Source organism: Stegostoma tigrinum, chromosome 33, assembly GCF_030684315.1.
Source record: "Stegostoma tigrinum isolate sSteTig4 chromosome 33, sSteTig4.hap1, whole genome shotgun sequence".
NCBI classification, from domain to species: domain Eukaryota; kingdom Metazoa; phylum Chordata; class Chondrichthyes; order Orectolobiformes; family Stegostomatidae; genus Stegostoma; species Stegostoma tigrinum.
In genome coordinates, this window is record NC_081386.1 from 17674001 (window position 1) to 17686595 (window position 12595).

The 12595-nt window shown below is 41.3% G+C and overlaps 1 protein-coding gene across 3 annotated transcripts in view; it reads right to left on the bottom strand.

Moving 5' to 3' along the window:
* myo1ea (myosin IEa) overlaps positions 1-12595 on the bottom strand; it is a 140610-nt gene that overhangs the window by 71780 nt on the left and 56235 nt on the right. For all 3 annotated transcript variants that reach the window (XM_048562752.2, XM_048562751.2, XM_048562753.2), the window contains exons 5-6: positions 8765-8852; positions 8080-8169 (exon numbers count right to left, since the gene is read on the bottom strand). In XM_048562752.2, coding sequence (XP_048418709.1) covers positions 8080-8169; positions 8765-8852 — 178 coding nt within the window. The remainder of the gene's footprint in view (positions 1-8079; positions 8170-8764; positions 8853-12595) is intronic.

A 12595-nucleotide genomic window follows, 5' to 3' on the forward strand; every position in this document is an offset into this window, starting at 1 on the left:
AGTGCTGCTTGGGAAACTCCAACTCTGATTTTTCTATCAAGTGTGAAAACCAAGATTTCTAGGTTGGCAGTTCCTTGTCCAAAGCTTTCTAAGAATAATGCTTGTTTCTGATAGAACCTGATCATGGAATCAACCCATTAATTCACCAACAGACTTCCAAAATTACTCACTCTGCTGGAAGACTTCCTTTCATAATACACAACAACACTGAAAATAAAACACTAACAGTGAGATAAGCTTTTACAATCAGTCATTTTGCAAACCTAGATAACTCCAATAGCTCTCAGTGTATACTTTAAATTAGAAATGAAATATGAATATATGTGCTTTAACATCTCATGCCTCTTCCGCACATTCCTCTTTGTGATTCATTTTATCATCAATTTTAATCATTTCCAAACATTAGTTTCAATGTTTATGATATCTTCATTTCTTAATGTGTTTCTTTTGTTTATTCCCTGTTTTGACTCCTGCCATTTGAAACTTCGGATTGGAAGGGAATCCACAAAATAATTCTAAAGCCAGAAGTTGTTTGTTCGATAAATGAAAACCCAAAATATTGACATGATTACTTTCCTGATTTGCTTGTGGCACAACCCAATCAGCAAGCAAATCAATCCTGGAAATGGGTTTCATAAACTCATTAATGCTGGATAATGGCTAAAACTTTTACATCAATGTGCATCGTCAAAACGTGATTGAAATAACCCAATCATTGTCGGAAAGTATTTGGGAAATGGGGCAACGTGCCGGAGGGATAAAGAGAAAGCAATACATGACTCAAAACACTACTGATCAGATACCAGTCATACATCCTCCCTCACTTTCCTTCCGCATCTCAAAATATTTTCGATAAATCATAGAGTCATACAGCATGGAAACAGATCCTTCAGTCCAATTTGTCCATGCCAACCAGGTTTCCCAAAATAAACAAGTCCCATTTGCCTGCACTTGGTCCATTTCCCTCCAAACATTTCCTACTCATGTATCTGTCCAAATGACCTTTAAATGTTGTAACTGTATCTGCATCCATCATCACTTCCTCTGGCAGTTCATGCCACATATGAGCTACCCAATTATAGTTATAATTTTAACTGAGCCATTACGGATGCTGAGCAAAGACGCAGCTCCATGGGAAAGGTGGAATTCTGAGGAAAAGTGTAAGGTTCCAGCAGTGATTACAAAATGCATGTGTATGTCTACGAATGTGACCATTAACAGAGATTGACAGACAGGCTGTCAATATCCATGGATCATTTTAAAGCTTGTCAATTTTAATCAGCCTCAATTTATTCCTTCCTATTATAAATGACGGTGTGTGAATAAATCTGTGTAGTGCCTGGTCCGAACGGTATGTGGAAACCATTATAATTGGATTTTGTAATAGTGTATGAAGTGTTGGGGTGTAATCCAAAGACAAAGACTTTTCCTTCCAGGTGTAATGTTCATCTCTCAGGAGCAGGAGTAGGGAGGCTTGGCTGATTTTAACAGCCAGGCCTAATTATCATGTCTTCTCCCAGCTCATCAAAAGTGACTTCCTAATCTTTAAAACTAGCTTGGAGGCTGCCTCTGAGGCCTGAAAGATGCAGTAGAAGTTGAAGCTCTACTATGGGCTTTTGCTGTTGCTTTGAGAGAAAGCCTGAGGCAATATAGGCTCAAGTCTTTCTTGTGGGGCACCAGGTATTGCTCTTCTATTTAGGCCTCAAGCTAAAATAGCACATTGGGCTACAATAAAATAATTGAAATCTCACCTGTCTAATTAAACAGGAGCCTTACGTAGGCGCCCTTAACTCCAAATTAAAATTGCAGTCAGCCAACCAGAGATAGTAAAAGGGTGAGTAAGCTTCTTCATTATTTACCTTCCCAGTTAAAATTTTACCAATCATCTGTTAACCAAAGAATGCTGTCTCAAATGACAGGCTCGTGTATTAAGTTTGGTTTGATTTTCAAAGCTCACTGTTAGACAAGAGAATAAAAAATGTCTGAAATAGCACTGAAACCCTCGCTTCCTTTTACATTTGGCAAACACAAGCTGGAGCAGACTTTGTACCTTCTTCATCCTTTATTAATTTTGACAATGCTTTCCTTTCCTTCCTGCAATTTGCTTCAAGGCACCTAATTAATAAATTGTATTTCCTTCCTTCAGACTCATTTGACATGATCAGGAGCCTTCCTGAAAGATAACCTTGCAACCAAGCAAAAGGTCAGATGCATCTGGTCTTAGACTGATTTACATAAAGTTCTAGTTATCCAATCAGTCCTCGGTAACAGGTGTAGCTTATAAAGGCAAACAGAAACTTCCTCTCAGGACAGAAACCATTATTGAAATAAGGGATCGGTCTGATTTCGTTTTTAGAATGATGGAAATATATGGTTGAATTCAAGTGAGCATATCTTCTATTTTCAACAGTGAGCACAGATGTTGGAAATACAACTTATTTGGGCTAGATTAAAAATGAGTGGATTTTAAAAAAATTTTCCCTGGGGCGTTGGATCAAATGCAAAACAAATTGCTGAAAAATTAGAAACTTGAGTCTGCCGTTGGCTTTAAAAAGGCAATTTGGAATGGTACAGAGCTACTATTACATTGCTGGATTCATATAGGGAATGATGGGGCACCAGGAATAATGCAAGAGCTTGCCAGTCCAGCGCTGATCTGAGGTCTCACCAACTTGTCTGACTGGACACAAACTATCCTCTATTGTGGGAAGTCACACATGTTCAAAAAACAACTTACTGGTCCTATCAGCATCAGCCCACACTAAGAACAGAAATAATCTCCTCCAAGAACAACTCTAAGTCACTCTAAAGCTGGCTACAAGAACATGACCAAAAGTGACCTGGAGTTATTGTCCATCTCTTCCCTCATTTGGAGAAGCAAGGAACGCATACTATCGACTTGCACCAGCACCTGCATACCTCAGAGAGATTGGAAAGATAAGATATGGAAGATCTTCAAAATGAAATAACCTTCTGAATTAAATCATAGAAGATCACAGAATCCCTACAGTATGGGAACAGTCTTCGGCTCAACAAGTCCACACTGACCCTTGGAGGGTCCCACCCATGCCCATCCTCCTATAACCCACCTAAGCTACACATCTCTGAACACTACGGGAAATTTAGTATGGACAATCCACCGAACCTGGACATTTTTGAACTGTGGGGGGAAACTGGAATATCCAGATGAAACCCAAGCAGACATGGGGAAAATGTGCAAACTCCACGCAGACAGTCACACGAGGGTGGAATCGAATCGGAGTTCCTGGTGCTGTGAGGCAGCAGTGCTAAACACTGAGCCACAATGCCACCCCAAATGAACATTGAGAATCTTGCTCCCCGCTGGAATTCTCTCAGAATTTACAAAGCGTGTCTTTGCTAACCTCTTCTCACAATGTTACATTAATTTATAACTTTTTAAAGTCAGCATAGTCACATTTGCAAACCTTTAAAAATCCAAAGTTCAAAATGGTTCCATTTACTGCATTATCAACATCAAGTGAAGTAAAACTTGTAAAAGGGAAAATATAACCTCCAAAAGATGTTTTATTACATGCAATTTTTTACAGACAGATAATTACTTCTTTCTATGGAGAACATATATATTGAGCTGACTACTTTTCTCCATGTGCACAATTTGCACTTTTTCAATCAATCAATCTCTTATTTTAAAACATTTTCTATTCCTGCATTTCATTCCACTTTTTTGGTCGTCATTTTCCTTCCTTTTACTTAGGCTTCCAATAATTAAAGGCGTAGCACTCTATAATAAAATTATAGGATTCCCCTAGCAGATTCATCAGTCACCCACACACTGTAACATATTATTTCTGACTTTCTAGATTCAGTTTCTGATCTTTAAAAAGCTGGGTGAGGTCTCCAACAACACTACCAGACCTGCCATTTTCCAATTCACTGTATGTGTACTTGAGTTATTGAAAACATGCTCAGAATGCACTCGACCTTTGAGCGTTTACATAACATTCTCTTTTCTCTGCCTGCAATCAGTTAAATATGCAGCAAAGTCTGCTAAAAACCTCATTTGTGTTTGAACTTTATTCCTTTTTAAAATATTCTGTATCTTTTGTTGTTTTCCCTGTATTCATTGTACAATAAACAGTTTATTTTAACTAGGTATTGGAACTGAAACCAATATGCAACAAGCTGTAGGTAATGATGCACAGGTTGTTAAATCAAAGAGTCCCTCTGCTCTATGCCTTCTCATTTCATTCATAACATTGCCTCTCAACTTGTGGTGGAAACAGAATTGCTAAACCTGCAGCTTTACTGTGCTCACTTATCTCGTATCTTTTGTTAAATTTTTACTTGTTCTTGTGAATGTGGGTGACCCAGGTGAGGCAACATTTCTTCACCCATCCCTGTTGCCCTAAAGGCACCAAACAGTCAACCACAAGCGTGGAATCAGAGTTTCACATCAAATTCTGGGTTGTTAATCCAGCTTCACTACCACTCCTGGTAGTTGTGAAACCTGAATTCAATAGCTCTGTAATTTGTGGGCTGATACCAAAGAAGTTATCATGGATGTTGATGACAGCTGCATAAACCCACTGGTTCACCAACGTTCATCGGGGAGGTGCCAAACATCTTCACCTCAGACCTGGATCAGATTCCAGTCGGAGAAGACAGCACAAGATTATAATGAGACTGATACTACAATTTGCTTTTTCCTTCAAAAGGCTATTGAGAGTCACTTCAACAAAAGAGTGTAACTCAGGACCAGCAAGATTTCTTTTTTACAGTAAAACTAGTAAAGAAATGAGTTCAGGAGACGATGCTGAAAGGTAGTTTTGTATGCTCCCTCAAAAGCAAAAGAGAGAAACAAACTTGGCGTATAATTCGAGGCTGTTCTTGTCTCAACTCTTTCGATTGCCTAATGTAGATGAATAAACTGCTGCTGTACAGACATGAATTGTCCCAGTTTTGAGTTTCTGAGTTTTGTTGTTCACTAGTATTAGCTGATGCAACAATTGCGGTGACTCCACACACCCAAGCTGGGGTGGGGGGGAAGAAAGGGCCACTGGGGAGGAAAGCAGCTAATTCCAGCTGGCGGCTACTGTTGTTCATCAGGTTAAAGAGCAGAAAAAAGTAACCCCCTCCCCATCCACTCATGTTTGTACAGCCAGCTTTAAGCCTGAGCAGGGGAGAAGGATGCTAGAATACATCTCCTTCCACCACCTTCCTGCAAAAATTCCATCCCCTATTCCCAATTCCTTCGCCTCCGCTGCATCTGCTCCCTGGATGAGGCATTCCACTCCCGTACATCTCAGATGTCCTCGTTCTTCAAGGACCCCAACTTCCCCCCGACAGTGGTCGAGAACGCCCTCGACTGAGTCTCCCGCATTTCCTGCAACTCATCCCTCACACCCTCTCCCCGCAATAACCGCCAAAAGAGAATCCCCCTCATCCTCATGTACCACCCTACCAACCTCCGGATACAACGCATCATCCTCCGACACTTCCACCATCTGCAATCTGACCCCACCACCAAAGACATTTTTCCTTCCCCACCCTTGTCTGCTTTCCGGAGAGACCACTCTCTCTGTGACTCCCTTGTTCGCTCCACACTCCCCTCCAACCCCACCACACCCGGCACTTTCCCCTGCAACCGCAGGAAGTGCTACACTTGCCCCCACACCTCCTCCCTCATCCCTATCCCAGGCCCCAAGAAAACTTTCCACATCAAGTAGATGTTCGCCTGCACATCCGCCAATGTGGTATACTGTATCCATTGTACCCGGTGTGGCTTCCTCTACATTGGGGAAACCAAGCGGAGGCTTGGGGACCGCTTTGCAGAACACCTACGCTCAGTTCGCAATAAACAACTGCACCTCCCAGTTGTGAATCATTTCAACTCCCCCTCCTATTCCTTAGACGACATGTCCATCCTGGGCCTCCTACAGTGCCACAATGATGCCACCCGAGGGTTGCAGGAACAGCAACTCATATTCCGCTTGGATACCCTGCAGCCCAATGGTATCAATGTGGAGATCACAAGCTTCAAAATCTCCCCTCCCCCCACTGCATCCCAAAACCAGCCCAGCTCGTCCCTGCCTCCCTAACCTGTTCTTCCTCTCACCTATCCCCTCCTCCCACCTCATGCCGCACTTCCATTTCCTACCTACTAAGTCATCCCGCCTCCTTGACCTGTCCGTCCTCCCCGGACTGACCTATCCCCTCCCTACCTCCCCACCTACACTCACCTCTACTGGCTCCATCCCCGCTTCTTTAACTTGTCTGTCTCCTCTCCGCCTATCTTCTCCTCTAACCATCTTTGATCTGCCTTCCCCTCTCTCCATATTAATTTCAGAACCCTCCGCCTCTCCCCCTTTTCTGATGAAGGCCTGCAAGTCAGTTTTCCTGCTCCTAAGATGCTGCTTGGCCTGCTGTATTCATCCAGCTCCACACTTTGTTATCTCGGATTCTCCAGCATCTGCAGTTCCCATTACCTCTGTATTTATATACATACATTTTTTATACAAACGCTCTCAGCCATAAAAATGATCTGCTCAGAAGACAGTGCTTGGCTAACAGCTGAGCCCTTTCATTGCAATAAGACGCTGCATTCGAATTGGACCTAGATAACTATTAGGTACTGACATGTAAACCAAGTTAGTCCAGCTTGGCGCCTTGTTATCTTAGGGTTGGAGTTGAATTATTTCCGTTTTATTTTGCCTACATCAAAGTTGATTTGTCTTACATTATTTACATGTGGGGCCATCCCTACTATCACAGCATTGGCAGGAAAATGTACAGACTTTGTTGATAAATACAAACATACCTACAATTGATATAGATTCACTGCTGATGGTCAAAAACATACAGTACACAATCTCAACCATTTTTTAAGTGAGTACTTGTCAGAGCATTGAGGATAGGGAGTTCAGATGTCTTGTTGCAGCTTTACAAGATGTTGGTGAGACCATTTAGGGTACTGCATGCAAGTCTAGTCATCCTACTACAGAAAATATATTATTAAACTAGAAAGAACACAGAAAAGATTGACTAGGATGCTACTTGGATTGGAAGGTTTAAGTTAAAAGGAGGGGTTGAATAGGCTGGGAACTTTTTTTCCCTGGAACATAGGAGACTGAGGTTTATACAGGTCTATAAAATCATGACAGGCATGGATTAGGTACATAGCCAAAACCTTTTCTCCATGGTAGGGGAGTCTTCAACTAGAGGGCACTGGTTTAAGGTGAGAGGGGAGAGATATAAAAGGATCCAGAGGAGCAACTTCTTTCGCACAGAAAATGGTGAGTATGTGGAACGGGCTGCCAGAGGTCGTGGTGGAGGCGAGTATAATTTTGTCATTTAAGAAACATTTAGAGAGGTACATGGACAGGATAGATATGGAGGGATATGGACCATACACAGGCAAATGGGACTAGTTGAAATGTGAAAATTCAGCAGCATGGGAAAGTTGGGGGTGAAGGGCCTGTTTCCAGGCTGTAAACCTCCAAACATTTAAATGAAGCCAAACATTTAAATGAAGCATAATTAAATTTTCAAACAGCATATTAGTTTCTGGTACTCTCAGAAAACAAAAGAGACAGTTGTTCTATTCATAGGAAAATATCAGAATTACAAAATTAAATAGCTTATTATAAGTATAAGCAATGATTTAAGAAAATACTTTGCATGTTAGAAATTGTTATCAGCAATATTATTATATGATACTAATAGTTACTTCTGCCCTTATTTCTTTTCTGGAAGCATGGTCAAGTACATCTTGGAATAAAAATGCTGCTAACCATTGGGTAAAGTTCACTTTGTTAGACCGTTGGTCAGAGGATAAAGTTCACGCGAGCAAGCTGCATTGCAGACAGAAAAAATTGGTCTGGCCAAGAATTCACAAAGTGTAATGTTTGGGAGATGAAGTATAATGAGAACCATGCTCACTTGCTCCAAACCAGAAATGAAATTTAGCACTTGGAGGAAAAGGATCAAACCAGAAATAACCACTAAACATTACTGGAGATGAAGATTTTCCGTAAGAGATCGCCAGCCAAACCCACAGGATATTAACAGTCAAAATAGGACACGGCCTCTGGAACTCACAAATCTGCTGGAGTTATTATTTCTCACTGTCTTAGCATTCCCAAATGCTTCTAGGAGTGGATTTGATTGAAGAATGATGTCTTTTATATGCTGCAACAGAGGAAAAAGAAATCCTCCTTATAACAAAATATTTCTCCCTACACAAAGAAAATTCTGTCTGAAATACTTCCTCATTATCTTGAAATGAACTTTATCTTTTCCAGCCACACAATAATACAGGTGATGGGGGCACTACACAATCAATCCAGGCAGCTGAGAACTCTTGATAGGCAGTCCGCAAGAACTCATATTCTTGAACATTTTAGAATTATCGAGCACAGCATTCATAATCGACAAAGTCTTTGATGGATTCAAACATGATGAACTTCTAGATGGCATTGGAAGATTATTGAAGTAGAAACAACACACAAGGTTATAAGCAAAAGGCAGTAGAATGGTCATAGAAGAGATTGTGCAGATATGATGGGCTGAATGGCCTCCTTCAGTGCCGTAGCAATTCTGTGAAGTTACCATTTTCTGGCCTCCGGACAAATCTATGTTAATGAGGCAGGAGGAAATCAACATGAACTTGATGAAATTCTGGGAAAATGCAAATATCCACGCAGCGGCATATTGGCATGAAAAATTAAACGAAAACAATTAAAAGAAAAGAATTAGATCTGGCTGTAAAATGATGTCACTTTACCTGTACTTTGGGCCCACCACCCGAGACTCTGGAGACATAACTCATGATGTATTTTGCAGCGACTGTCTTTCCAGCCCCACTTTCACCACTGAAGAGAAAAAAGGAAGACAGATTAATCCTTGTGTTTGCACTGCCCACTGTTACACATGCCGGTCTCGGTTTGTGTAGAGCAACAGAAGAGTCATACCAGACTCAAAATTTTAAGTTTGTTTCTCTCTCCATGGATGTTGCCAGATATGCTGAGTTTCTCCACTGTTCTCAGTGCCTGGACCAGAATCCATCAGTAGTTCTATTGTAGAAACAATTTCTGATTATGTTTGATGAGCTTGATGGCCATTGTGGAGTCCACGACTGCTGTTGTAAAGAGTCTGCAGGCTGGCTCCAAAGAGAAATGACATGTTGAGTTTGTGTACTATGGCTACATGCCATTTGCCACACCAAGATTAGGGTAGGGAAGGGAAATACAATATGCCAGTACAGCAAGATGCACATTCTTTTTGATGATGAGGTCAAGTGATCAGAGATAGTTCGCTCAAGAGGAACTCCACCGCTCAGCCAATTCATGGGTTGGCATTAATAGTTGTTCAGTGGGAAGGTAGGTGTTGCTTCTGAGCTGTCACACTATTAACTATACCCTTAGTTATCAGAATAAACAACTGTAGGAATATAAGCCAAGAAAACATTTTTTTTTAATCTTTCGATATGGATTCTCACTTATTTCTACTGACACTATTGGTGCTATGAAATGGCCCATATTACTGCCCTTTGAATGGTGTGTCCTCAAGCATCTGACCTAAAGGTGGGTCATTGGGTCACTGCTCACTGTCTGCTGTTGCTTCAGCCTGAAACATTTTCTTTGGTAGTTTTTGTTGGTGGTGGGTTTGCCAATGCTTTCCCCTTCCAGGGCAGGATGCAAAAGACAAGTTCCAAATCTACCTGGGCATTACAGGAATTGAACCTGTATTGTTGCCACAATTCTAAGAGACACTTTAGCTGCGTAGCTAACCTGCTCCCCGTTTGCATGTTGACGTATACACCCTAAGAAAATTTGCTGCACACCAACATGATAAAGCCCTGTATCAGCCCAAGCACTTTGATTACTTAACAACCTGATACAGCAGAGCTGTGATTAGATGTTTTCAATTCCTGTTTTCAGCCAGTTTGTAAGTTGTAAATGTTACATTATCAAGTCTTCTGTTGGCGTCAAATGATTTGGGTAAGTTTTCAAAATGCTGGGAATGATTTCTTACTCATGTTTCATTTAAAATTTCTCGTAAATGCAAAACCACTTCTAAAAATCTTTTCCCTGTAAACTGCTCCAAACTCATGCATAGTAAGAATTCCTGAACAATATGACTGAACAGCATTAATCACATCCTGATCTTCAGTGCATGACTTCCTGTTCTCACCCTTTCCTCTGTCAATACACCCAAAAAGCTTTCCTACTATAGAAATCAGAATTCTGCTAAATGGCTTCCATTTCATTCATTTCATTGTGATTTTTGTACACAAATAAAATCACGATTGGATCTTCTATGGTATCTGCAGAAATGAAGGAGGCCCATTTGTAAGATGTTATTAAACTTGCTGGTTTTGGAGTGGAAATAAGACTTTACAAAAAGGAATGACTTAAATGACAGAAATGTAATCCTGCAAAGCTAATTTCAAAGCTGAAACAAAAAACTTGCAAATATTTGGAAATATTATTTAATGAAAAGTATGGAATACTTTACTGGAGGGTCAGAAGGAAGAAGCAGACAGATTAAGAATAGTGACCAAATTTATTTAGTCATGTCAATCAAAAACGTGGCATCTGATTGAAGACTGAAATAGAACACCCACAGATCAACTGCGGTGTCATCATTGTGGGAGCCAGCAAATTTTCAATTACGCAAAACAATTCAGGCACTCAACTCCAGACTTGGGTGACTGTCTGTGTTGAGATTTCACGTTCTTCCTGTGCCTGCATGGGTTTCCTCAGGGTGCTCTGGTTGCCTCCCACAGTCCAAAGATGTGCAGGTTAGGTGAGTCGTCCATGCCAAGTTACACCACAGTGTCCAGCAATATGTAGACTAGGCAGATTATCCACAGGAAATGCAGGATTATGGGAATAGGATGTTCTTTGGCAGGTTGGTCCAGATGTGATGGGCTGAATAGCCTCTTTCTGCACTGTAAGGATTCTATGAATAGTTCCAATGAATTGCTGCTTTCAAATTGCTCACCTAACCTGATGTACAATTGCATTACTGATCTCCAACTTCTTTGTCTAGCCTTCATGCTGCTGACACCCAGTGGTTCCCTTTCATTCCACGCTGCTCCATTTCTACCACCACTCCCTTTCAAAATCTCCTTTTCTGGGGTGTTCATTATTACACCATTAGACCTCTCAGAAAAATGTCCATCGGCACTACAGCATAAAAAGCTCCAGAAAAACTGCATCGATATAAATCCAAAATACTGCAGATGCTGGAAATCTGAAATAAATCTAGAACATGCTAGAAATACTCCGCAGGCCAGACAGCATCAGTGGAGAGAAAATCAAGTTAACAGGCTGGATTATGAAAGGGTTAGGGAACTGGGGCAGAATGTGTGCTCAGAGTTTGTCCTTGAGACCCCAAGCCAGTTTTCCATTTTTAAAGGAATGACAGGGTTTTTGTGATGTGGTGCGTTTTGCAATCCCACATCAATTGTCATCAATTAACTGCTCTTGAACTTGTTCAGTACCTTTTGTGCTTGATACTGTAATTCTCAATGTTTTTGTTGGCTAGGCAGAACAGTCTGCTCATGTACAGTTGTTGGGTTTCTCCATGGGGCCCAAGTAAGTCTCTTCAGAGTTGATGATTGTTCATCAATGTGTAGAAGCCAACTAGTGCTAGCACAAGCACTTGTTTCTAACCTGTCCGCCATGGCTACTCTCCACTATGTTTGACCTCCTGGGTTTTTGCCTCCAGTTTGCAATGTAGCAGCAACCTCTAATATTGCTGCTGCCTGACATGCTGCAGGAGTTGCTTGCTGCCACTAATTTGGCACCAAAGCCATATTGCAATCAATTGTGCCACGTGCACCTGAAAATTGCCTTGTAAGAGGGATGGGTCAGGGCCTAGCATTCATCCTGGCATCCACCCCCCACCCCTTGAAAATCCAGTCCAATGGTTCAGGTCGATAACTATTTACACAAACACTGCATGCAGATGTTGCTGAAGAAAATAGTTCAGGTGATGTTTTCAAAAGCATTTAATGAAATCTACAGCAATCTTTCTTTTTATTGAACTATGAAAGGAGGGGCAAAGGGAGCATAAAAAATAACACTGATTTACAAAGGGATTAAATAAAAGTTTCAGGTGTAATCTTCCAGGGCCTGAACAATGTGGGCTACGGCAAAGAAATCTGGCAGGATCATACAAGAAGTCCAGCGAGGTCTCTGTCGATGTTCGAGAACAACTCATCTTTTAACTGAATTACAGCTATTAAGGCAATATTGTCACCTGCAATAGTAAGTTGCCCATTAAGGGGGTTTATTGCTTGTTAATGGCTTAATAGCTGCAGATCTTGTATCATTAATGCGGAGCTTCCTAACGTATCACTTGCTATGAGCAAACTAGATGCCAAGAATTCTCACCGGGAAGTCAACGTAGGTACCTGGCAACTTCAGCCTGCTATGTACTCCAAGAAGCCTCCATATTGGACACCAGGTACCAACACATTAGGCTAAGCTCTAGGGGCACTGGCCACATAAACCCCATGGCACCTGACATGTGCAAGGGTTTAAGACCCCTCATGGCACATCTCCAATCCACTTACTCTGTACCTCAAAGCTGCATTTCAGACTGC